The sequence below is a fragment of the Elephas maximus genome, chromosome 20, assembly GCF_024166365.1.
Source record: "Elephas maximus indicus isolate mEleMax1 chromosome 20, mEleMax1 primary haplotype, whole genome shotgun sequence".
NCBI lineage: Eukaryota > Metazoa > Chordata > Mammalia > Proboscidea > Elephantidae > Elephas > Elephas maximus.
In genome coordinates this window covers 50,920,318-50,946,083 of record NC_064838.1, presented here as the reverse complement: position 1 = coordinate 50,946,083, position 25,766 = coordinate 50,920,318, and the positions used below count along the sequence as shown (strand labels likewise).

The 25,766-nt window shown below is 43.4% G+C and overlaps 1 protein-coding gene across 1 annotated transcript; it reads right to left on the bottom strand.

The window, feature by feature from the left end:
* Positions 1-345: 345 nt before the first annotated feature.
* TDGF1 (teratocarcinoma-derived growth factor 1) lies at positions 346-3,817 on the bottom strand. Its single transcript, XM_049862059.1, has 6 exons — positions 3,753-3,817; positions 2,961-3,013; positions 2,757-2,876; positions 2,213-2,327; positions 2,016-2,125; positions 346-458 (listed from the first exon to the last, which is right to left on the bottom strand). Exons 1-6 carry the CDS (start codon positions 3,785-3,787, stop codon positions 346-348), a joined length of 546 nt encoding a protein of 181 aa, XP_049718016.1. The 5' UTR covers positions 3,788-3,817.
* Between the last annotated feature and the right edge of the window lie 21,949 nt (positions 3,818-25,766).

Genomic DNA, 25,766 nt, shown 5'->3' with positions numbered 1-25,766 from the left:
TTATAATTAGCCTTTAATAATCTGAATACAGAATTCATATGTTTAAAGGAAAACATTGATATGAACCCCTTTGTAGAGCTAGTATGTATCAAGAAATAGGACTTGGGCACAGAGTAGATATGGTTGATTTTTTTAAAAAAGTAAGCTTTTGGGGAGGGAGGTGGAGGCAGAGGAAAGAAGTAGTGGGCACATTAAGTGTTAGGGACCATTATCCAAATGAATTCATTATTTAAAGGCAACTGACAAATGATCATCTTTCAGTTACGACATTAGAGTGGCAGCCCTTACTGACCATGAAATTCCCCTGACATCTAAACTTGTAATTCCAGAAAAGGCAAAAGTTGATTAATACAACAGTGTGGAAAGGCAGAGGCTGGCTAGCATAAGAGTGGTGCATACAGATGGTAGTAATTCTGGAGTCCTGGAAGCTTCTAGGTGCTCATCCATCACGCGGCCATCTGGAAGGTGGGGACACTGTCATTACCCTGATGCCCAAATATGTGGCATATCTACATGAGCCAAAGATCTGTTGAGGCCCAGCATTTGATGACTACAGTATGCTTATGGCGTCAACAGTACCAATGACATGAAATTCAGACTCCCCTGAGACTTTCAGTCAAAGTTGCCTTGGCCTACTGTAACTCGTTCTTTCCTGAATGCTCATTTTCACACCTTATATCCTACCCCATGAGTCCACCCAGTGGTGCCATGGAACAAAGGCCTGGTGATCTGCTTCTGTAAAGATTACAGCCAAGAAAACTCTGTAGAACAGTTCTACTCTGCACAAGGGGTTGCCATGGGTTGGAATCAACTTGATGGCAACTGGGTTTGATTAACCTACCACAGTTGGTGATGCCTTCAATTGCAGAAGTAGGACAGAACTTGTTAGGCCCTGTTGATAAGGTGACAGCATACTCTGGACCCCAAATTCCAGGGGAAAAAACAAGGTCCCCATCCAGCCAATCATTTAACCCACACTTATCAAACGCCTACCCTGGGCCTGACACTGAGAGTGCAAATGGAAGACACAATCCTTGTCTGGGTGAAGAGACCCGTCATGTGCTCAGGAAAGCATTTGCTGTCACATATTTTCTGGAATTGAACATTTTCAATTTTTAACATCCATAAGGGTCAGAACTATGAAAGGCTTTGGAACTTGGGTGGCCCTAGAAATCTGGCTCACATTGGGTTAGAAGAGTATCCTCGGATCTTTGTCCCTGCCCTTCTTCTCCTCAAATCAGTAAAGTCAAAAGATTCTGAGATCAATCACCAGGGGGGTTGTTCAGGTGACTTATACGGCTCACGAAAAAGTTTCTAAAGGAGGAGAGTGGGATCAAGCCTCTGGTGGAAATTTAAGGGCATTAATTGATGTTCAGCGCCCCTGACACTGTTGTTGGGGTGCATACTAATTGAGTGGTCCATCCTATAGCTTGTTTGGGTATCCCTGCCCAAAGAAAAGGAACCCCAGAGAGCACTCCTTGGAGTTTAAGAGACCAAGTCTTTTCTTGTTTATTTTCTTCAATAAAGGCTCACAGTTGACAACAAAAGCCAAACTAGTTGCCATCAAGTTGATTCCAACTTGTGACGACTCCATGTGTTTCAGAATAGAACTGTGCTCCATAGTGTTTTCAGTGGCTGTGAACTTTCAGAAGTAGATCACCACGCCTTTCGTCTGAGGCACCTCCAGGTGGATTCAACTACCAACCTTTTGTTTAGTAGGTGCGCACTTAACCATTTGCATCATGCAGAGACTCCTCACAGACTATATAAAATGTCAGATAGACTTGGATAAACTCTCCACCTAAAGGGCAGCACAGCCAGCTACGTTTCTGAGGGAGTAAATATCAAGCATGCGACTATCCCATGTGGAGTCTTTGATGCTTTCACAAGCAGAACTGTGGTGTCTTCTGCTGTGAGGCTCTATACAACCATGGGGTAGAAGGAGAGACCCTGTAAACAGTGCTGACAGACAACTAACTAACCCCAGAGGACAAAAGAAAGGAACATCCACTTACCACAGCCAGGCAGAAAGGTCTGAGGAAAGCAGCGAAGCCAGCCGTGCCAGCATTTACACATGGAACACTTCCTGGGCAGCCAGGTGTCATGGGGCACAGACCCACAGTTCCTGAGAATGGACAGACGAGGCTTCTCCTCTCTCCTCTCCAGCACCGAGCCCCTCCTCTCCCTGACCTCCACCCACTGAATGGCTTACTCTTTGCGAACATCGTGCTCACAGTTCCGTCCGTAGAAGTAGGGAGGGCAGGCGCAAAAGGACCCCAGCATGCAAGTTCCCCCATTCAGACAGCAGGTCTTGTTTAGCTCTTTACCTGAAAGGAGAGATGAAGTGGATTCAAGGCTGGAGGGACGGAAAAGCTAAGGGCATTCCTGTAAACAAAGGTTCCCAACGAGCTTAAGGACTTAATCTCCCCAAAGTATATGCAGATGCCTCAAAATTGTAAGCCTCTTTTGCCACCTATGCCTTTGGAGCAGAGAAATCTTTCTCATGCACAGGCCAGTGGTGGTTCTGGAGCCCCCCAGCACACCAGCGGAACCAGGTGAGGGACACTGTGTTCCAGAGAGGTGAACTACATAATGCCTGTCTCACCTCCATAACCGAAACCTGTCCAACCGCCTGCCCTGCTCACCAGAATGAGGTACCCACTCTCCTAGGTAAAAAAGGGTCAAAAAGGTATCCAGGAGTCAAAGGAAGGAGGGAACAGAGATACCAACTGCAGAGCTAAGGCAGTAAGTCTTACTGTCCTGGATGCCCATGAATGGCACAAACTGGAAAGGCTGATGACGAACCACAGGCTCTTCCTGGGACCGAATGTCAGCATCTCCCTGTGGGGAGCTTGCAAGTTCCTGGTGGCCCAACCCTTTAAAGACAAAAATCAGCACATGGAGCCTATATTTCAGGCCACATGAACATTTAGTGATCAAAAGAACAAAACGTCTCTCACCAGCCACTAATCCCAGTTCAAACGCTTTGGAAAAGGCCATGATGAAAATCACGCTAGGAGAAGGAAATCAGGTACTTGTTAGCAAAACAAAGCCAACCACAGAGACTTTAGAGTACCACCTCTCTTATCCCTTTTCCATCTTTTTTAAAACGGCTGACTAATTCATGCAAGAGCATCAAGAAAAATGTTGAAAAGAAGTCACCTAATTGCCAAGTCTTTTCCATTGGTATTATTACTTTTTGGCTCTGTCTTCATATGCGCATAATTTTAAGTAGCTATAAATCTGTTATCTTCTATTTCACCTAACATTTTTTCTTCTCCTGAACATAGTTTTCATTTAAGGGTTTAAAAATGGCTGCAGGACATTACATGTTATCGATGATCACATTTTACAAATTATTTCATTTAAATCAGTCATTTAAGAAGTTTTCAGGTTAAAGCTTTTTTTTTTTTTTTGCTATTATTATACTTACTGGTGTTGCGAATATTGAATATGCTTATACCTTTAACCTTTTCAGAAACAGATTTTTAACTGGGTGGTAATATTGGCCTTTTCATACACAAGAGTAGAAATCGCTAACCACTGCCACGGCAGAGCCGTTAACCTGACAAAGTGTTAAAAGTCAACAGCAAAGTTGGATTTAACTGTGAAGTTCCAGGTCTGTCAGGAAAAGCAGCAGCGTGGTTAAGGTTTCAGCAAGATAAAATCAAACAACAGCGAGCCGGAGAATATTGTTTCCTAAACTGGCAATCTCTAGGAATCAAAAGTTCACGGTCAAGATTGGTTCATACCTGGAAGAGAAGCACTCCATCTTTCTGCGGTCCATAGCTCTTAGCCTTAACAACTTAGGGAGAAAAATGTTAGCAAGACTTTTCAATAGAGAGTCTTTGCCAAAACACCCAAAGGAAAACATTAATTTCCTGAAGTGAAAATGGGAATGTAATAAGAAAAAAAATCCCAGATATAAAATAGGTTTCCACTGAAGGAGTCCGGATGTCCAAGGAAACCCGAACACGCATCAGTTTACGGCTCCAAACAATGCTTTGACCTTGAGCCGGGACTCGGCCTTCCAGGGGAACAAACAACAAACCCCCGGGGTGGTGGGGAAGTCTCTCAGGTGGGCGGGGGTGGGGTAGGCGGGAGGCCGAAGCCCATTACAATACCCAGACCCTGCAGACGCGGAGGTGAGAGGTGTCAAGAGGGCTGAAACAATGCCGGGCGATAGAAAAGGCGGAGGCTTGTAAAACCGGCTAATTGGACAAGTGTCTCCACTGAAAAAAGTCAGACTTACTCTTGAAAAAAGAAAAATCCATTGCTCCATCAAGTTGATTCCAGGTTGGAGGAATGATGAAACTAATGACTCAGGAAAACTGAAGCAGCAGGTATGGCTGTCTCAAGGTGTTTGATGTTCTACTGCCCGGGTTCATGTCTTGAAATTTGCTCTCATTTTTTTTTTTTTTTTTCCGAGAAAGGCGCGTTAAGCCCCGTCTTCCGCCCTGAGGATACTGAAGTGCCCAGGACAGGTGTGCCTTCCGCCCGCGGGGAGTGAGGTCCGTGGCGAAAAAGACCAGGAAGCTTGCAATTGCGATGCAGCGTGTGGGGCACTCGCTCCATTGGTTCAGTGGCAGGAGGGGTCCCTTGGGGACTCCAGACCTGCTGTGAATGTAAATTCCTGGCAGGAAGGAAGCAGGAGGCGGCGCCAGGTACACGGGCGGGGAGGTGCGAGTGTGAGCTCCAGTCAGGCCTGCGCCAGGGAAAAGTTCTCGAAGCAAGGCAGATCTGCTTGGGAGGCCATTTCGGCCTTGCCAACGATTTTAGGTCAGTCCCCCAGCTTCTGGAGTGCGGCCTCTCGCATCCCCTCGCCTGCCTCCCTTCCCCCTTCGGGAATTAGCCCCTAGAGTCGGAGGTGTCGTGTGTTCCCCCAAAAGTGTTTATGTGGCGGTTCTGCCAAGCTCCACACGCCCCATTTGGAGAGGGCGCGTCCATGAACCCAGGTCCTCACACCTAATATCTCAGGCCTTTGGGCATTTTTAGTCGTAATTAAATGCTTCCAAAGTCAGAAGCAGCTTCTAAATCTCATTTCATTCTAATTTCTAAGGTAAAAGCCTGGCGTATACCTCATATTGCCAGGCACACAAATTCGAATATTTTATGCGGTTCTGTTTTCCCTGGATTTACACCGCGGCAGACTGAGTTAGCGGCATCCGAGGTTTCAGTGTCTACCGGTTTGACATGAGGGGACCACAGGCGCTAGAAAAACCCCTCATTTGCTTCTATACCTGCATCTTGTGAGAATGAAACTTAAAATTTTGGCGGGGGGAATACAGCCCCGTCGGAGCAATTGTGGGGTGCCGCCCATTTGCCTGTGACTACCGACCCTCCCAAGCCACCAGCTGCTGCCTATTCAATTCCTGCTGCCTTCAACTGCTCCTTGTGTGGCCTTTCAGCTTCTTAAATGCTCCCAGTCACACACTGAGACTCTTAGAGGCCTGGGGAACTTGACCAGAAGTTTTAGGAAGCCGGAAGTGGGGGAGGGGTCCAGATAGCTGGAGGTTAACGGGAGAGGAGCTGCATTTATGGGGTACATTGGGCGTTACAATCAACAACCCAATGTGTTAAGTAGATGAACTGAGTGACATGAGTTGTTCCATTTTATGGGCAAGACATTTGAGGAATTAGATATCTTTTTCAAGGGGCTGGGCAGGTCAGTGGCAGAAATGGCAACAGCCACTTCCTTATTTAAAGGGGCTGCTGTGAAACTTTTAGAGCTTCCACTAGGACCCGTAGAACTCACCTCCCCATTTTCAGTGAGAGGAACAGAGGCCCCGAATTTGGCTACGTTGGCACTGGTAGGCTGGCATTCCTGTCATACAAAATGTCTTCTCATACAAGGACCAGAACTTGTTGAAATATCTTCATTTCCCAAAGGTACAGAGGACAGAGCAAAGTCAAGTGGGCTCAGGGTAGATGAAGCCTGGGCAAGGTTTTGGGAGAGGGAGGGGAGAAGAGATATGCTTAAGAGTTGCCCAATACTAGCTGTTGGGCTGGGGACACAAGCACTGTTCAATCAATGAGTCTACTTTGTTGCCTGTCAAGGGCTGGACTCTGGGGACAGCAGTGAAAAGTGACACCACAGTACCATAGGAAAGAAAGGAGATTAATCAATGATTTTAATTATAACTACAAAAAGTTGCTGCAGCCTCTGGGTGGGGGAATTGAACCGAGACTCTAGGACACTTCTGCTCGTTCACTGCTGAGAACTGGCAGCGGCTGCCTCAGCCTCTGTGGCCCCAGCCTCTGTGGCCAGAGAGCACTGTCTGTCAGAGACCCACAGGGAGCCAGGCCTGGGGGTGGGAAGTGCTTTGGGAATGGTGAGTGCCTCGTCCCTTATAAAGGGCACTGATAACCAAAAGTAGATAAACAGATGTTCTCTGGACATGCCAGTATTGCTCTCTGAACTGTTGTTTTGAAAACTGGGGCAAGAGAGACAGAATTGTGTGTTTGACAATCGCACAAATAAGCATTTGACTTGAAACCATCCATCCGGCCAAGAATAGTGGAAACAAAACCACTGTAACCAAATAGACTTCCAAAACCCACTACTGCTGAGTCGATTCTGACGCCTAGCGACCCTATAGAGTTTCCAAGGCTGTGAATCTTCACGGAAGCGGACTGCCGTATCTTTCTCCCGTGGAGCATTGGGTGGGTTAGAACCACCAGCCTTTTGGTTAGCAGCTGAGCACTATAACCACTGCACCCCTGGGGCTCTTGTCTAAAATTCAAGGAAGAAAATAAATTTGGAGAATGGGATGGTTTTTAGCTTTAAAAAGCCAACTAAACCTTGTTTTAATGGTCGAGAATACATAGAATTAAAGGTCAACTAAAAAGTTAATCAAAAGAGTAGCCATTTCTACAGCACAATTACAGGGTTTTAAGACAAAGCCTACTTGTATCACAGGACTTGGAAAGACACCTTGTGTCTTGCCTCTGTCATTGTCCCCGGAACATTCGGGCAGGCCAGAAGACTGGAGAGTGCGGAAAAGGGGGCTGGGGAATTCTGAATATATACTGACCATCCGACTGAGCACTAGTGGGGCCTCAAAGCTCAACAGGCTCAGCGCCCAACAGCCTCTGATTAACCTGAGTAACACCCTTGCTGAAGTCTGTTGTCCTCCCATGTGTGCCCTGGCCCCTTCATTAACAAGATGACTGCTTTCTGTTTTCGCTGGTGAACTTAACAAATAGGTCTCTGTGTGTGGTTTAAGAGAGTAGATTCCGTCTCTCAAATATCTGCAGTCTCAGTGGGGCTGACGTGCACAAATGAGTCATTTCAGGGCTGTGTTGTTACAGAAATGGTGTAAGAGGGACTGAGAAGGGCTTGAGAGGCTCCTCAAGGAGGAGATGGCCCCCCATCCCTTATTCAGGCCTCTTCTCCTACACCCACTTGCTCAGGTGCCAGCTCAAAGGATGGCGAGGATGACATAGATGGGGGTGGGGTATGGGGAGTGGTCACCTTCTGTGTTTATACAAACGGGAGATATTTGACTAGCAGCCCTGGTGGCACAGCTGCTAACTGAAAGGTTGGCAGTTTGAGCCTACCAGCTTCTCCACAGGAGAAAGATGTGGCAGTCTGCTTCCGTAAAGATCTGTAGCCTTAGAAACCTTATGGGGGCAGCTCTCCTCTGTCTTATAGACTTGCCATGAGTTGGAATTGATTTAATGGCAACTGGTTTTGTACTGGTTACAAACAGCTTCAATTTCAAATTCTGTCTCTTCCCTTCTCCTGCTGTGTGACCTTCAGCAGCTCGCCTGACTTCTCTTGGCCTCTGCTTCCTAACTTGTAAAATGAGGTATTTCTTACCTTAAAGCCTCATTGGGAAGATTAAGGAAGACAATCCTTGCATCTTGCTAGGCTCATAGTGTGCTAAATGAGAGATGCATATTACATACAATATGGAAAAAGTACTTTGTTCTGGAACTATGTTTTATTTCAACAAATATTTGCTCAACACCTACCATGTACCAAGGCACTATGATTGGCACTGGAGATTAAATAAATCAGCCTGCAAAAAGCTCACAATCTAGAAGAAGAAAAGGACAAACTTAATTACACTCCTAGGTATTTCCCCAAGAGAAATAAACATATATCCCCGCAAAGATTTGTTCAAGAATGTTCATAGCAACGTTACTATTATTTTTTTAATTTTTATTGTGCTTTAAGTGAAAGTTTACAAATCAAATCAGTCTCTCATACAAAAATTAATATACACCTTGCTATGGTGGTGTAGTGGTTAAGTGCTACAGCTGCTAACCAAAAGGTCAGCAGTTCGAATCTGCCAGGCGCTCTGTGGAAACTCTACGGGGCAGTTCTACTCTGTCCTATAGGGTCGCTGTGAGTCGGAATCGACTCCATAGCACTGGGTTTGTCTTTTTTTTTTTTTATGTACTCGTAGTTTCTCTCCCTCTAGTGAAACAGCACACTTATTCAGCCAGCTTCTGTTCCCCTCTGCCTTCTCGTCTCCCCTCCAGACAGGAACTGCCAACATAGCCTCATGTGTCTGCTTGAGCCGAAAAACTCACTCCTCACCAGTATCAGTTTCTATCTTATAGTCCAGTCCAATCCCAGTCTGAAGAGTTGGCTTTGGGAATGGTTCCTGTCTTGGGCTAACAGAAGGTCTGGGCACCATGACCTCTGGGGTCCTTCTAGTCTCAGACCGTTAAGTCTGGCCTTTTTATGAGAATTTGAGGTCTGCATCCCACTGCTCTCCTGCTCCATCAGGGATTCTCTGTTGTGTTAGGGCAGTCACCGGTGGTAGCCGGGCACCATCTAGTTCTTCTGGTCTCAGGATGATGTAGTCTCTGATTTATGTGGCCCTTTCTGTCTCTTGGGCTCATAATTACCTTGTGTCCTTGGTGTTCTTCATTCTCCTTTGATCCCGGTGGGTTGAGACCAATTGATGCATCTTAGATGGCTGCTTGCTAGTGTTTAAGATGCCAGACACCACTCTCCAAAGCAGGATGCAGAATGTTTTCTTAGTAGGTTTTATTATGCCGATTGACCAAGATGTCTCCTGAAACCATGGTCCCCAAACCCCCACCCCTACTACTCTGGTCTTTAAAGCGTTTGATTTATTCAGGAAACTTCTTTGCTTTTGGTTGAGTCCAGTTGTGCTGACCTCTCCTGTGTTGTGTGTTGTCTTTCCCCTCTCCTAAAATGGTTCTTACCTACTATCTAATTTGAATACCTGTCTCCCTCCCTCTCTCCCTCCCCACTTTCGTAACCATCAAAGTATATTTTCGTCTCTGATAAACTATTTCTTGAATTCTTATAACAGTGGTCTCATACAATATTCATCCTTTTGCAACTGACTAATTTCACTCGGCAAAATGCCTTCCAGATTCCTCCACATTATGAAATGTTTCACATATTAATCATTGTTCTTTATTGATGCATAATATTCCATTGTGTGAATATACCATAATTTATTTATCCATTCATCTGTTGATGGGCACTTTGATTGCTTCCATCTTTTTGCTATTGTAAACAGTGCTGCAATGAACATGGGTGTGCATATATTTGTGTAAAGGCTCTTATTTCTCTAGGATATAGTCCAAGGAGTGGGATTGCTGGATCATATGGTAGTTCTATTTCTAGCTTTTTAAGGAAGCGCCAAATCAATTTCCAAAGTGGTTGCCCTGTTTTGCATTCCCACCAGCAGTGTATAAGTGTTCCAGTCTCTCCAAAACCTCTCCAACATTTATTATTTTGTGTTTTTGGATTAATGCCAGCCTTGTTGGAGTGAGATGGAATCTCACTGTAGTTTTGTTTTGCATTTCTCTAATGGTTAATGATCGTGAGCATTTCCTGGATGTCTTCTTTAGTTAAGTGTCTGTTCATATCCTTTGCCCATTTTTTAATTGGGTTATTTGTCTTTTTGTTGTTGAGTTTTTGCAGTATCATGTAGATTTTAGAGATCAGATGCTGATTGGAAATGTGATAGCTAAAACCTTTTTCCGAGTCTAGGTAATCTTTTACTCTTTTGGTGAAGTCTTCGAATGAGCATAGGTGTTTGATTTTTAGGAGCTCCCAGTTACCTAGTTTCTCTTCTGCATTGTTAGTAATGTTTTGTATACTGTTTATGCCATGTACTAGGGCTCCTAGTGTTGTCCCTATTTTTTATTCCATGATCTTTATCGTTTTAGATTTTACATTAGGTCTTTGATCCATTTTGAGTTAGTTTTTGTGCATGGTGTGAAGCATGGGTCTTGTTTCATTTTTTTTTGCAGATGGATATCCAGTTATGCCTGCGCTATTTGTTAAAAAGACTGTCATTTCCCCATTTAACTGACTTTGGGTCCTTGTCAAATATCAACTTCTCATATGTGGATGGATTTATGTCTGGATTCCCAATTCCGTTCAATTGGTCTATGTATCTGTTGTTGTACCAGTACCAGGCTGTTTTGACTACTGTAGCAGTATAATAGGTTCTCAAATCAGGTAGAGTGAGGCCTCCCACTTTGTTCTTTTTCAGTAATGCTTTACTTACCCGGGGCCTCTTTCCCTTCTATATGAAGTTGGTGATTTGTTTCTCCATCTCATTAAAATCGTTGGAATTTGGATTGGAATTACGTTGTACCTATTGATTGCTTTTGGTAGAATAGACATTTTTACAATGTTGAGTCTTCCTATCCATGAGCAGGGTATGTGTTTCCACTTAGGTAGGTCTCTTTTGGTTTCTTGCAGTAGTGTCTTGTAGATTTCTTTGTATAGGTCTTTTATGTCTCTGGTTAGATTTATTGTCTTAGGAGCTACTGTAAATGGTATTGATTTGGTGATTTCCTCTTTGATGTTCTCTCTGTTGGTGTAGAGGAATCCAACTGATTTTTATATGTTTATCTCATATCCTGATACTCTGCTGAACTCTTCTATTAGTTTCAGTAGTTTTCTTGAGGATTCTTCAGGGTTTTCTGTGTATAAGATCATGTCATCTACAAATAGAGATACTTTTACATCTTCCTTACCAATTTGGATGCCCTTTATTTCTTTATCTAGCCTAATTGGTTTTTTTTTTTAGCCTAATTGCTCTGGCTAGGACCTCCAGCACAATGCAATGTTATTCTTAATAGCCCCAAACTGGAAACAGCCCAGGTATCCATTAACAGGTGAATGAATAAACAAATTGTAGCACATCTATCCAGTGGAATACTAATCAGCAATAAAAAGGAATGAGTGACTGATTTACACAAAAATGTGTCTGAATTTCAAAAACATGCTAAGTAGTACAACACAGAGGAGCCCTGGCAGTGCAGTGGTTAAAGCACTCTGCTGCTAACCCAAAGGTCCATGGTTCGTGGGAGAAAGATGTGGCAGTCTGCTTCTGTAAAGATTTACAGCCTTGGAAACCCTATGGGGCAGTTCTACTCTGTCCTGTAGGGTCGCTATGAGTCGAAATTGACGCAGGGGCAAGGGTTAATGGATTCTCTAACTCATGTGGTTGCTTGTGACCCTCAATGTGTGAAAGACACCTTCTGTCATCATTCGTGTGTGTGTATGTGGCTGTATCATGTTTCTTCTTATATAGATATGCCACAAGTATTTTATCAAGGAATGGGCACTTGGAGTATCTCTACATTTGGCGTGAACTCCCTTGCACATATTATCTGGTGAACTCTTGAAAGTGCGTCCCTCCGATAAATTTCTAGCAGTAGAATTGCTTGGTTAAAGGGTGGATGCTTCCAAATTGTTCTCCAAGAACCTGTATCGGTCCCCACCCACTCCCTTCATCGCACCCACACCTATGCCAAGAGAGTCTGTTCCCCCATGTCTGTTTCTTTGCCATCTCTGGCTGCAACAAGCATTTTACATTTCCTTAATTCTGTAGGTGAAAATTCTTATCTCATTGTTTGGCTTTACGTTGTTTCTTGTGTTTATTCCTGTATTTATTATTCATTGGATATTTGTGTTTTTCAATATCCTGGCTGGTGGTTCTTGGAGGGAAATTGAACTAGCTTCTCTGAGACTCAGCCCAGACATCATGTCATTTGCTGCAGGAAGCCCTTCTGGACACAGTCCTCCCTTTCCTGCTTCTGGCTATGTGGGAGCCCCCAACCTTGCTCCTTGTGTTCCTGTAATTTACAACACTGTATTGTAAACTTGTTTTCTTGTCTTTCACCAACCCTTCGCCCCCTCCCCAACCTCTATCTCTTGGGCTAGGAGATCCAGAAACCTAGTCTTCTAGAAATCTTGGTCTACCCCAGCCTCTTGCCCAGTGTCTGGCCTGTGCTGGTTTCTTTTTGACTAAATCTTACTCCACCAAGCACATTTGTGGCAGATAGGAACATTAAGTCCCAGTCCATTTTCTAAAATGGGGGTGGGTAGGCAAGGTCATTGAGCAGTGCCACGGAAAAGAACTTGTTTGCCTGAGCCTGAGCCTTGCAATACAGCAAAGAACTACTCTCTCCCCCAACAAAAAAGGACGGAAGGACAAATCTTAAGTATTTCCAGTAATCACTGATATGTTGAATTCTGGGTGACTTATTAAATAAGAAAGACTTATTCAATAAGAGTTCACCTTAAATAGGACAAGATGATTCTGATGCCCTTACTGGAAACCATGTTAGGGCAGGGAAAGCCTGACTTTTAGACACGGCCGTGACTTAGAATTCTTTCACCCTAAATTTTTTCTCTTTTCAATCAAGTTAAAGAAATATTTACTAACCAGCTACTCTGTGCTGAGCACAGTGGGGAGACAGGTGATCTCCCAGACTGGGCTTCTGCCCCCTCCTCACCTCTGCCCAGATAAAACAAGCCCAGTAATCTGTGCCAAGTGCCATTTTAGTGTTATCAAGACGCTGCTGTTGGTGAGGGACGGTCACTTCTGACATCCCACTGACCAGGTCAAGGCCAATCTACTCAACAGACAGATGGTCGGGCTGACAGATTCCTTCTAGAAGGCAGACTTGGAAGGCACGCTGGGATCCCATTTGGCTTTCACAAGACCTTCCAGGTCTTATTTAAAAGTGCTTCTTATGTGGGTTTTTGCATTTATAACATCGGGGCATTTTTCACAGATCTTAATGGTTTTGAAATGGGTTAAACACAAGGTGGAGAGAGGGAGGCAATGATGCAAAACCCAGGTTACTATCAGAGACAGATTCAACTGCTCTAGTGAAAAGATTTCCTGTATCCTGAAGTCCCTGGAGCACTTTGAAACATGTTCCACTCTGTAGAACTGAGCTGGAAGGCTTCACAAACACTTGTCCCCATATTTTTTTTACAGTTTTATTTGTGCCTTTGTGCAATGTGTAGATTCTAAAAATGTATCATAATCAATTCAGACCTTCAAAAGAAAATTACCATCAAAGCAATGATAATAACCCCAAAGCAATAATAAGAAGCCCTAAAGCCATAACTGAGGCCCAATCAATAATGGATTCCAAAATCATTGGGTGAAAGGTGGCCAGAGTGCATTGAAGCATAATTGAATGTTCTCCAAGTGCCACCCCAAATGTGACCTAGTCATTAACCAGTTGCTGTTAAGTTGATTCCGACTCATGGTGACCCTATGTGTGTCAGAGCAGAACCGTGCACTGTAAGTGTTCAATGGCTGGTTTTTCAGAAGTAGATCGCCAAGCCTGTCTTCTGAGGTGCCTCTGGGTGCACTCGAGCCTCCAACCTTTTGATTAGCAGCTGAGCTGACCCACTTGGGACTCTGACTTAGTCATTAATGAAGAAAAAATGTTCTTTCCTAAAGGACAGGTGTGTGGCACCAGCAGCTGTGGCAGCACTTTGGACTATAATTTCACTCAGAGGCCTCACTCCTGGATGTTGTGCTTCTGAGTCCAACTGCCTGATATCTTTTTGATCTCAGCATTTAGCATGTGGTTAAGCAGTGTTTCAGTCTGTTGTACATAGGGTCAATATGAGTTGGAAATGACTTGACAGCACCTAATAACAACACTGCAAGCACTTGAATAAGGAGCCTGGTGGCTAACCAAAAAGTCAGCGGCTCAAACCCACCAGCTGCTCTGCAGGAGAAAGATGTTGCAGTCTGCTTACATAAAGATTATGAAAGCCCTGAAGATTATAGAAGCCTTGGAAACCCTATGGGGCAGTTCTACTCTGTCCTGTAGGGTTGCTATGAATCAAAATTGGTTCAGTGGCAAAGGTTAAGCACTTAATAAAAGGAGCTCTGGCGGTGCAGGGTTAAACACTCAGCTGCTAACTGAAAGGACAGTGGTTTGAACCCACCACTGGCTCTTTGAGGGAAAAGATCTGGTAGTTTACTCCCATATAGATCACAACCTAGAAAACCCTATGGGGCAGTTCTGTCCTGTCCTGTAGAGTCAGTCGCTATGTGTCAGAAGTGACTTGACAGCAAACAACAAGAAGCACTTAAGTCATTGCTGCATGAAAGTGGCTGCACTTACTAAACTTGAAGCAAAGCAAAGCTAAAAGCTTATTCTTTAAAAAAAAGTAAATGTGGTTTAAGGAATTTTGGCATTAATTAATCATTTAAAAATATTTATTGTTGATTAAAAAAAGAAAACCAGTAGATCCATTCTCAGGTCCCCGTTCATCTTACCTCTCATGCCCCTTTCCAAGGCACAGCACCTTGAACAGGGAGGCGCTGACCGAACTTCTCGGATGTAGATAACGTAGGTTGTCCTTCCACAGCACATCTGGTCTTCAGTCATTAGGGTTCAATGTATCAAATCTGTTATCGAGATGGTCTCTAAATTCAGGTGGGATATACTCAAGGTCGTATTTTGGCTCTTGTGGACTTGCTCTAATTTTCTTCAGCTTCAACTTGAACTTGTGTATGAGTAATTGATGGTCTGTTCCACAGCCGACCCCTGGCCTTGTTCTGACTAATGATATTGAACTTCTCCATTGTCTCTTTCCACAGATGTAGTTGACTTGCTTCCTGTGTATTCCATCCGGTGAGGTCCATGTGTATAGTTGCCATTTATGTTGTTGAAAAAAGGTATTTGCAATGAAGAAGTCATTGGTCTTGAAAAATTCTATCATGCAATCTCTGGTGTTGTTTCTATCACCAAGACCATATTTTCTAACTACTGATCCTTTTTCTTTGCTTCCAATTTTCACATTCCAATCACCAGTAATTATCAATGCATCTTGACTGCATGTTTGATCAATTTTAGACAGCAGAAGTTGGTAAAAATCAATTTTCTCATCTTTGGTATTAGTGGTTGGTGCGTAAATTTGAATAACAGTCATATTAACTGGACTTCCTTGTAAGCGTATGGATATTACCTATCACTGATAGCATTGTACTTCAGGATAGATCTTGAAATGTTCTTTTTGACGATGAATGTGATGCCATTCCTCTTTAATTTGTCATTCCAGGCATAGTAGACCATACGATTGTCTGATTCAAAATGGCCAATACCAGTCCATTTCAGCTCAGTAATGCCTAGGATATCAATCTTTATGCAGTCTATTTCATTTTTGACAACTTCCAATTTTCCTAGACTCATACTTTGTACATCCCATGTTCTGATTATTAAAGGTTGATTACACCTGTTTCTTCTCATTTTGAGCCATGTCACCTCAGCCAATGAAGGTCCTGAAAACTTTGCTCTATCGTATCATTAAGGTTGACTCTCCTTTGAGAAGGTGGCTTTTCCCCAGTTGTATTTTGAGTATTTTGAGAGTAATTGAGCACCAACCTCAGGTGCTCAATTTCTGGCACTATATCAGACAGTGTTCTGCTGTTATTCATAAGGTTTTCACTGACCAATTTTTTAAGAAGTAGACTGCCAGGTCCTTCTTCCTCATCTCTTAGTCTGGAAGCTCCACTGAAGCTAGTCCACCCTGTGTGACCCTGCTAGTATTTGAAATACCGATGGCATAGCTTCCAGCAACACACAAGCCACCACAGTATGACAGACTGACAGATGTGTGGGGACATCATACATACATCCATCAAGGACATCGTACATGAAGAAAGCAAAAGGTCATTAAAAAGACAGGAAAGAAAGAAAAGGCCAAAATGGATGTCAGAAAGACCATGAAACTTGCTCTTGAATATAGAGTAACTAGAGCAAATGGAAAAATGATGAAGTAAAAGAGCTGAATAGAAGATTTCAAAGAGCAGCTGGAGAAGATGAAGTTATTATAATGAAACATGCAAAGACCTAGAGTTAGAAAACCAGAAGGGAAGAACACGTTTGGCATTTCTCAAGCTTGAAGAACTAAAGAAGAAAATTAAAGCCTCAAGTTGCAATATTGAAGGATTCTTTGTGGAAAATATTGAGCAACACCAAAAGAAGATGGAAGGAATACAGAGTCGCTGTACCAAAACGAATTGGTCGACATTCAACCATTTCAGGAGGCAGCATATGATCAAGAACCAATGATACTGAAGGAAGAAGTCCAAGCTGCACTGAAGAGAGTGGCAAACAACAGGGCTCCAGGAATTGATGGAATACCAATTGAAATGTTTCAACAAATGGATACAACGCTGGAGGTACTCACTCATCTATGTCAAGAAATTTGGAAGACAGCTTTCTGGCCAATCGACTGAAAGAGATTCATATTTGTGCCCATTCCAAAGAAAGGTGATCCAACAGAATGCAGAAATTATTGAACAATATCATTAATGTCACACACAAGTAAAATTTTGCTGAAGATCTTTCAAAAGCAATTGCGGCAGTACATTGACAGGGAACTGCCAGAAATTCAAGCTGGTTTCAGATGGATCTCGGTTGAAAACCGAAAGATGTTTACCTGTGTTTTATTGTCTATGCAAATGCATTCGATTGTGTGGATCATAACAAATTATGGATAACATTGCGAAGAATGAGAATTCCAAAACAGTTAATTGTGCTCATGCAGAACCTGGACATAGACCAAAAGGCAGTCATTTGAACAGAACAAGGAGATACTGTGTGGTTTAAAGTTGGAAAAGGTGTATGTGAGGGCTGTATCCTTCTACCATACTTATTCAATCTGTATGCTGAGCAAATAATCCAAGGAGTTGGATTATATGAAGAAGAACGTGGCATCAGGATTGGAGGAAGACTCATTAACAACCTGCATTATGCAGATAACACTACCATGCTTGGTGAAAGTGAAGAGGACTTGAAGTACTTATTGATGAAAATCAAAGACTACAGCCTTCAGTATGGATTACACCTAAACATAAAGAGAACAAAAATACTCAAACAACTGGACCAATAAGCAACATCATAATAAATGGAGAAAATATTGAAGTTGTCAAGGATTTATTTTACATGGATCCACAATCAGGGCCCAAGGAAGCCGCTGTCAAAATCAAACAATGCATTGCATTGGGTAGATCTACTGCAAAAGACCTCTTTAAAGTGTTAAAAAACAAAGATGTCACTTTGAGGACTAAAGTGCGATTGACCCAAGTCATGGTGTTTTCAATCACCTCATATGCATGCAAAAGCTGGACAACGAATAAGGAAGACCAAGAGTTGATGCCCTTGAATTATGGCATTTATGAAGAACATTGATTATACATGGATAGCCAGAAGAAAGAACAAATGTTTTGGGAGGAAGTACAGCGAGAATGCTCCTTAGAAGCAAGAGTGGTAGGATGTCATCTCACATACTTTGGACGTGTTATTTGGAGGGATCAGCCCCTGGACAAAGACATCATGCTTGGTAAAGTAGAAGGTCATCGAGAAAGAGGAATACCCTCAACGAGATGGATTGACACAGTGGCTGCAACAATGGGCTCAAGCATAACAACAATTGTGAGGATGGCGCAGGACTGGGCAGTATTTCCTTCTGTTGTACATAGGGTCGCTATGAGTCAGAACTGACTCGACGGCACTTATCAACAACAACATTGTTTTTCTTCGTTGTTGTTTTCTCGACTGCTTGTATACCTATTTGTTTTAATCATATTACCTTGGATGAGGCATGGCAAGTCCAGATACAGATCAAGAGAGAGACTGTGAAAGTTTTAAAGAGTGTATTTTATTCAGGATTCCCTGGGGAGAACACAGCATGACGTGCAGGATCACTCAGGGAGTTACACCCAGGACAGCATAGCAACAAGCTGGAATTGCATGGCAAGCAAAAGTGAGTTAGCTAGGTTTTTAGGGCTTTCTGAGGGTTGGGTATTTTGAATAATTCCACAGGTTGCAGAGCATAGAGGCTATCCCTAGTTGCTTGGTGCCTGGTCCTGGGGCAATGAGGGTGGGTGTCTAGTGGCCCAGGAATGTGAGAAGCCAATAAGTTTGGAGAGTGCTCAAGACTGGGAAGTGATCAGCTCTAGTTAGGGCCTCAAAACTGTGTCAAACACTGGAAATCCATTTGGCACTTCCTTAAAAAGCTAGAAATAGAACTACCATACGACCCAGCAATCTCACTCCTCGGAATATATCCTAGAGAAATAAGAGTCTTTATATGAACAGATATATGCACACCTGTGTTTATTGCATCACTGTTTCCAATAGCAAAAAGATAGAAGCAACCAAGGTGCCCATCAACGGATGAATGGATAAATAAATCATGGTATATTCACACAATGGAATACTACGCATCGATAAAGAACAGTGAGGAATCTGTGAAACATTTCATAACATGGAGGAACCTGGAAGGCATTATGCTGAGTGAAATTAGTCAGAGGCAAAAGGACAAATATTGTATAAGACCACTATTATAAGATCTTGAGAAATAATTTAAACTGAGAAGAAAACACTCTTTTGTGGTTATGAGGGGGGAAGGGATGGAGGGTGGGACAGGGGTATTCACTAATTAGATAGTAGATAAGAACTACTTTAGGTGACAGGAAAGACAGCACACAATACAGGGGAGGTCAGCACAACAGGACTAAACCAAAAGCAAAGAAGTTTCCTGGATAAACTGAATGCTTCGAAGGCCAGAGTAGCAGGGTCATGGGTTTGGGGACCATGGTTTCAGGGGACATCTAAATCAATTGGCATAATAAAATCTATTAAGAAAACATTCTGCATCCTGCTTTGAAGAGTGGCGTCTGGGGTCTTAAACGCTAGCAAGCAGCCATCTAAGATGCATCAATTGGTCTCAGCCCACCTGGATCAAAGGAGAATGAAGAACACCAAGGACACAAGGTAATTATGAGCCCAAGAGACAGAAAGGGCCACATGAACCAGTGACTACATCATCCTGAGACCAGAAGAACTAGATGGTGCCTGGCTACCACTGATGACTGCCCTGACAGGGAACACAACAGAGGACCCCTGATGGAGCAGGAGAGCAGTGGGATGCAGACCCCAAATTCTCATTAAAATACCAGACTTAATGGTCTGACTGAGACTAGAAGGACTCTGGTGGTCACGGCTCCCAGACCTTCTGTTGGCCCAGGAGAGGAACCATTCCCGAAGCCAACTCTTCAGACATAGATTGGACTGGACAGTGGGTTGGAGAGGGATGCTGGTGAGGAGTGAGCTTCTTGGATCAGGTGGACACTTGAGACTGTTGGTTTCCTCTGCCTGGAGGGGAGATGAGAGGGTGGAGGGGGTTAGAAGCTGGCGAAATGGATATGAAAAGAGAGAGTGGAGGGAAGGAGCAGGCTGTCTCATTAGGGGGAGAGTAATTGGGAGTATGTAGCAAGGTGTATATAAGTTTTTGTGTGAGAGACTGACTTGATTTGTAAACTTTCACTTAAAGCACAATGAAAATTATTAAACAAAAAAAAAACTGTGTCAAGATAGCATTTTAAGAAAAAAAACCCATCACACTGGTTGTCTTTGATTTACTGCTTTGACATTGTATATGAAAACATGAATAGATAATATGAATCTCTCGATGACATATTTTTTTTCCTCCAGAGAGTATTCATATTGTTTCTGTAACTAGGTTAGAGGCATTTGTAATCTTAGATCATTTGGATTCAATCCGTAATTGAGATGATTGAAGTCTGTGTTTCAGTTCCTCAGGAAATAGTTTATTTCTGGTTCATCCTTGCTCCTGGAGTATAGTACCTCATGGTTCCAGGCTTAGCAGAGACACACTGCCAGACTGGTTTTCATCTCCAAATTTTGTCCCCTTAACTTCCATGAGTGTGTGGAAATCCCGTTTCAGCCTCTCAACCTCTCAGCTTCATCTTCCAGAATTGTCGGATACCTCTAGGACAGGGGCCAGCAAACTTTAGCTTGTGGGCCAAATCTGGCTCATCACCTGCTTTTTAAACTGTTCCAAGTTTAATTGGAACACAACCAAGTTCATTCAATTATGTATTGCTTCTGACTGATATTGTGCTACAACGACATAGTTGAGTAGTAGTTGTAGAGATTGTGTGGCCCATAAAACCTAAAATATTTACTTCTGCGTTTACAGGAAAAAGTTTCCTACTCTGAGCATCTGGGGTCTTAAAAGCTTGTGAGCTGCCATCTAAGGTACTCCACTGGTCCCACCCTGTCTGGAACAAGGGAGAATGAAGAAAACCAAAAGCACGAGGAAAAGAGTAGTCCAAAGGACTTACGAACCACAACTAGATGGTGCCCGGTTACCACCACTGACTGCTCTGACAGGAATCATAATAGAGGGTCCTGGCAGAGCTGGAGAAAAATGTAGAACAAAATTCTAACTCACAAAAAAAGACCAGACTTACTGGTCTGACAGAGACTGGAGAAACCCCAAGAATATGGCCCCCAGACACCCTTTTAACTTAGTACTGAAGTCACTCCTGAGGTTCACCCTTTAGCCAAAGATTAGACAGGCCCGTAAAACAAAATGAGACTAAATGGGCACACCAGTCTAGGGGGAAGGATGAGAAGGTAGGAGGGGACAGGAAAGTTGGTAATGGGGAACCCAAGGGCAAGAAGGGGAGAGTGTTGACATGATGCAGGGTTGGCAGCCAATGTCACAAAACAGTATGTGTATTAATTGTTTAATGAGAAATTAATTTGCTTTGTAAAAAAAAAAAAAAATTTTTTTTTTTTTTTTTTTTCTGAAGCACAGTAAAAAAAGAAAGAAAGAAAGAAAAAAGTTTGCTACTCTAGGGGCACATGGACCCAGAGAATTTGCTTTCAGGTCTCAGTTTCCTTCTCTTGCATGCGGCCCTGTAGTTCTTCACAGGTGGACTAATTGATGGTTTAAATTAAATTAAAAATATTTTGCTGAGCTTTCTAATTTTTTTCTGAATTTCGGTCTGAATTACCTATTCTATCATTACTAGAAGTGAAAACTACAGTCATAAACATAATTTTTAAGAATCACTTATATGTTTAATTTTCTTATCTGTTAAATAAGAATTCATCTATTAATTTACCAAATATTTATTAAAAGCCTAGTCATGGAAACCCTGGTGGCTTAGAGGTTAAGAGCTATGGCTGCTAACCAAAACCTCGGCAGTTTGAATCCACCAGGTGCTCCTTGGAAACTCTACAGGGCAGTTCTGTTCTGGCTCTTGGGGTCGCTATGAGTCGGAATTGACTCGATGGCAGTGGGTTTGGTTTTTGGTTTATGTTTCTGGAAGCATATTTGGTATTGGATATTTGGTAGTGAATTAGACAAGGATCTTGCCCTTTTGGACTTCACAGTTTCTTGAGAAGAATGTACTCTAAACAATTAAGCCGTTAAATATCCAATTATAAATTGTGGTTCATACTATGAATCAAAAGAACTGGGTGTTATTAAAAAAAAATAGCAAATGATCAGAAAGATCTTTTGTACTGGCCAGAGTCTGAGAAGGCCAGGAAACCAACATTGATGCTACAAGGTTTAGGAAACATGTCTAACTCACCATACTGCAGGAAATGTTCCGAGGCAAGTCCATGGATGCCTAACACTCATGCAGCCTGGGACTGGATGTGGGCCCTCCACCACACTGCTACTGAAAAATAAACCTACTCTGCCTTGATCCTTATAGAAGAGCCATGTGGCCACAACACAGCTTGAGTGTTCTGCCTTCCTCTGATTATGTTGCTGCTCATCCTCTTGGCTCCACCCCGGTTCCTGTTGCTTCTGAATCTGATTCTGGTCCAGTCTGTGTTGTCCCTTCTCCTCCTATCTTGATGCTTCATTGACAATCCAAAGGCAGGACCCCCATGACAGGACTTGGTCCCCAGCTAGGATCTCCCTGCACCCTCTTCATCCTGCCCTTGTGAGCAGCTTCCCACTTGGTTGGCCCTGGCCTTGCTGGGGAGACCTGGCACCTTTCTTATTTCAACATGTGAAGAGACACGCACTGATGATCCTTCGAACAGCATAAGAACGAGCATAAGGCCATGAGGGAAATTAATTAGGGAGATAGCACGGGACACTGAACAGACTAGCTTGTCTAGAACTGGAGCCTTCTGGCTAGAAACAAGGCCATCGTGAATTCAAGGATTTACTAACAGGAAAAAAAACATTTTTTTCTTCTACCTTGAATTCTTAATATGTATTTCCCACTTTTCAGGTTCCTTATTCACCCATGTAAATCACCAGATCTGAGATCCATTTTATGATTCAGTCTCTGGATAAGTCACTTGAGATTTTCCTGAGAAGGTTTTCCCTAGGTTTCCTGAGAAGGTTTTCCCTAGGTTGCCGTTGACCTGGACTTTGTTTAGGAAGCTTTACTTTTAGGTGTTCTTAGTGTCAATGTTCCAGGGTCACAGCTGTGCCAGTCTGATGCCAACGCCTAAGACCATGCTTCTTGGATTTTCTCAACAAGTATATTTAATGTCCAGAGGCAGGTGAGTACATACCCCTGGGTGCACTTAACCTGCCTTAGGTTACTTAACCTCAGCTTCCTTATCTGTAAAACGGGGATGTGAACACCTACTAAGATGTCTAAGATGCCTAAGATAAACACCTACTATAGCTTCTGGCACATGGTAGGTATTCAAGAGATGTTACGGCCTTTCTACATATCTTGTCCTCCTGAGGGAGGGTTGAGCAGCATTTGCTCACTCATTTATTCATTAGTGATTCCTACTTTGTGCCAGGTAATAGGCCAGGTACGATGACTGCTAGGATTTAAATAAACAATGGTCCCTGTCCTGGAGTTTAGAGAATCTGTACTCAGTATGCTGCAGTAGCAGAAAGAAATAAGGAGTCTCTTTCCTAGTGTTGGGGGAGTCAGAGAGGGGAACAGGTGTTTGCAGGTGTATGAGACAAAGAAGAGCATTCTGGGGAGAGAGAATGGAGCTAAGACACAAAAGCATGAGTCAGTCTGGCTGAAGGAAGGAATAGGAAGGGGGATGGTTAAGCTGGTAAAGCTGATGGCAAGGAGTAGAGATGTTGGTGACAGGTGAGGCCATGGAGAGCAGCAGGAGACAGGTCATGAGGACCTTGTGCACCAAGGAGTTTGCCTTCTAATTGTAGAAGTGAGAAGAATTCAAGCAGGACAGTGACCTGAGGAAGATCTCTTTGGCATCAGAGGGACACAATGCTGGTGGAAGAAGCTGGCGGGAGAGTGTTGAAATGGAGCAGGCAGGAAATGCAGAGCGCTAGAATGACGCTCCAGCCGTGAGGATGGAGAGGTGGGCAGATGTGATTGATGGGGGAAGGCAGAAACTGCCCTGTCTGGGAGGATTCCATGGGGTGGGAGAGATGGTTTTGGTTGGTGTTGAGGGAAATGTGTAGTTTCTAGTTTCCTTTAAGGGCTTTGGAAGGATCCTTGGTGGTGTAATGATTAAACACTCAGCTGCTTACGAAAAGTTTGGCAGTTCAAACCCATCTAATGGCTCTGAGGGAGAAAGACCTGGTGGTTTGCTTCTGTGAAGATTACAGCCTGGGAAACTCTATGGGGGCAGTTCTACTGTGTCACATGGGGTCGATGTGAGTCAGAATTGACTTGAAGGCACACAACAATAACAACAAAGGGCTTGGGAGCAAGATACTTAAGCAGAGATCCATGTATAAGAAAAGGGTAAACAGGCTTCTGGATGCAGCACAGTATCCCAGAAAGATCCTCGGCTTCGCCCTCACAGCCTGGGACCAGTGGCAAGGTCCACCTGAGAGCAGGGAACCCTGGGGCGAGGAACTTAACCCCTTGGCCTCATTTTCCTGCTCAGTGAAATGAATTGGGTGATGTCTCTCAGTATTGGTGCCAGCATGAGATGAGATACAGCCTAGAAATTATCTACTAGAGTTCCTGGCACATAAGGGCACTGGTACATTTTATCTCCTTTTGTTTGTTTCTGTTATTTTCCAAGGTTAGAAATAATGTTATAAAGTACCTAGAATGTGCCTGGCATATAGTACAAAAAACCCAGTGCTGTTGAGTCGATTCCGACTTACAGTGACCCTATAGGACAGAGTAGAACTGCTGCATAGAGTTTCCAAGGAGCGCCTGGTGGATTCGAACTGCCGACACTTTGGTTAGCAGCCGTAGCACTTAACCACTATGCCACCAGGGTTTCCTGTCATATATTAATTAGGTACTCAAAAAACACTAGCTAATATGCGTCTATGTATTTGGCTTTGTGTGTGTGTGTTTCATTTTAACCTTATAATGTTAGTTGCTGTTGATTCTCCTCCGGCTCATGGCGATGAGAGGGAGCCATGCTAGAACCCTTTTTTTAGGCATCTGATGTTTTCCTCTTCGAAGAGTTGTCTGCCTCACTAAGAGCCACAAAAACATTTTAGAACCAGTCTTGACTGGTCCCAGCACCTACTTGGTGACCTATAGAGCATTAAATGCCTCAGGTGAACCAGTCTTGACTGGTCCCAGTGCCCTCTTGGTGATCTATAGAGCATTATGTGCCTCAAGCATATTAACTCTTCCACCCTTAGGTGGAATTCAGCTGCCATTTTTTGAACATGTTACATACGTAATAGTATGTAGCTCTCACTACACCTGCGTAATATAATATGACTGTTTTAGTTATCTAGTGCTGCTGTAACAGAAGTACCACAAGTGGATTGGCCTCAACAAAAAGAAGTTTAGTCTCTCATAGTCTAGTAAGCTAGAAGTCCAAATTCAGGGTGTCAGTTCCAGGGAAAGGCTTTGTCTCTCTGTTGGCTCTAGAGGAAGGTCCTTGTCATCAATTTTCGCCTTGACTAGGAACTTTTCAGTGCAGGGAGCCCAGGTCCAAGGGACGCGTGCTCCTGCTCTTTTTTCTTGGTGGTATGAGGTCCCCAATTCTCTGTTTCCCTTTCCTTTTATCTCTTGTAAGATAAAAGGTGATGCAGACCACACCCCAGGGAAACTCCCTTTACGTGGAATCAGGGATGTGACCTGAGTAAGGGTGTTACATCCTACCCTAACCCTCTTTAACATAATCTAATCTTACCTCATTAACCACAGAGATTAGGATTTATGACACATTAGAAAATTACATTAATCACAAAATGGAGGACAACCACACAATACTGGGAATTAGGCCTAAGCCAAGTTGACACATATTTTGGGGGGACACAGTTCAGTCCATGACAGTGACGAAGAATGTTGTTAATGTGAGTTATGTGGTCTCTGACAGCCCTATAAAAATAGCTCGTTCACCAGCCCTTGCCAAGCAGCCTTGGAGGCACTAACCCCGACTGTTCCTTTCCTTGTGCAAAGAAATAAAGGCACATTTCTGATCTCCCACCTTGCCCTCTTGTTTATGGCTGTGGGAAGTTGCGCCAAGCAAAACCTGGGGTTTCCCATCGGGCAACAGTTTTGGTGAGCCAGCCAGGAATCATCATTCTTTTTCTGAGATGAGCCATGCTGGGTACCCCCTCCTGAAGACTGGTGCCACCAGGAGAGTTCTCCAGGAGACTTCAGGGCTGTCCAGAGGCTGACCCACCTCAAACCTAACAGTGACACTGTGGGAGATCAGAAACACCCTGGGGAAGTCTGGTGAGTAACAGGATAAATCCTGGGTAAAGCTTTAGAAAATTCCCGAGAAGT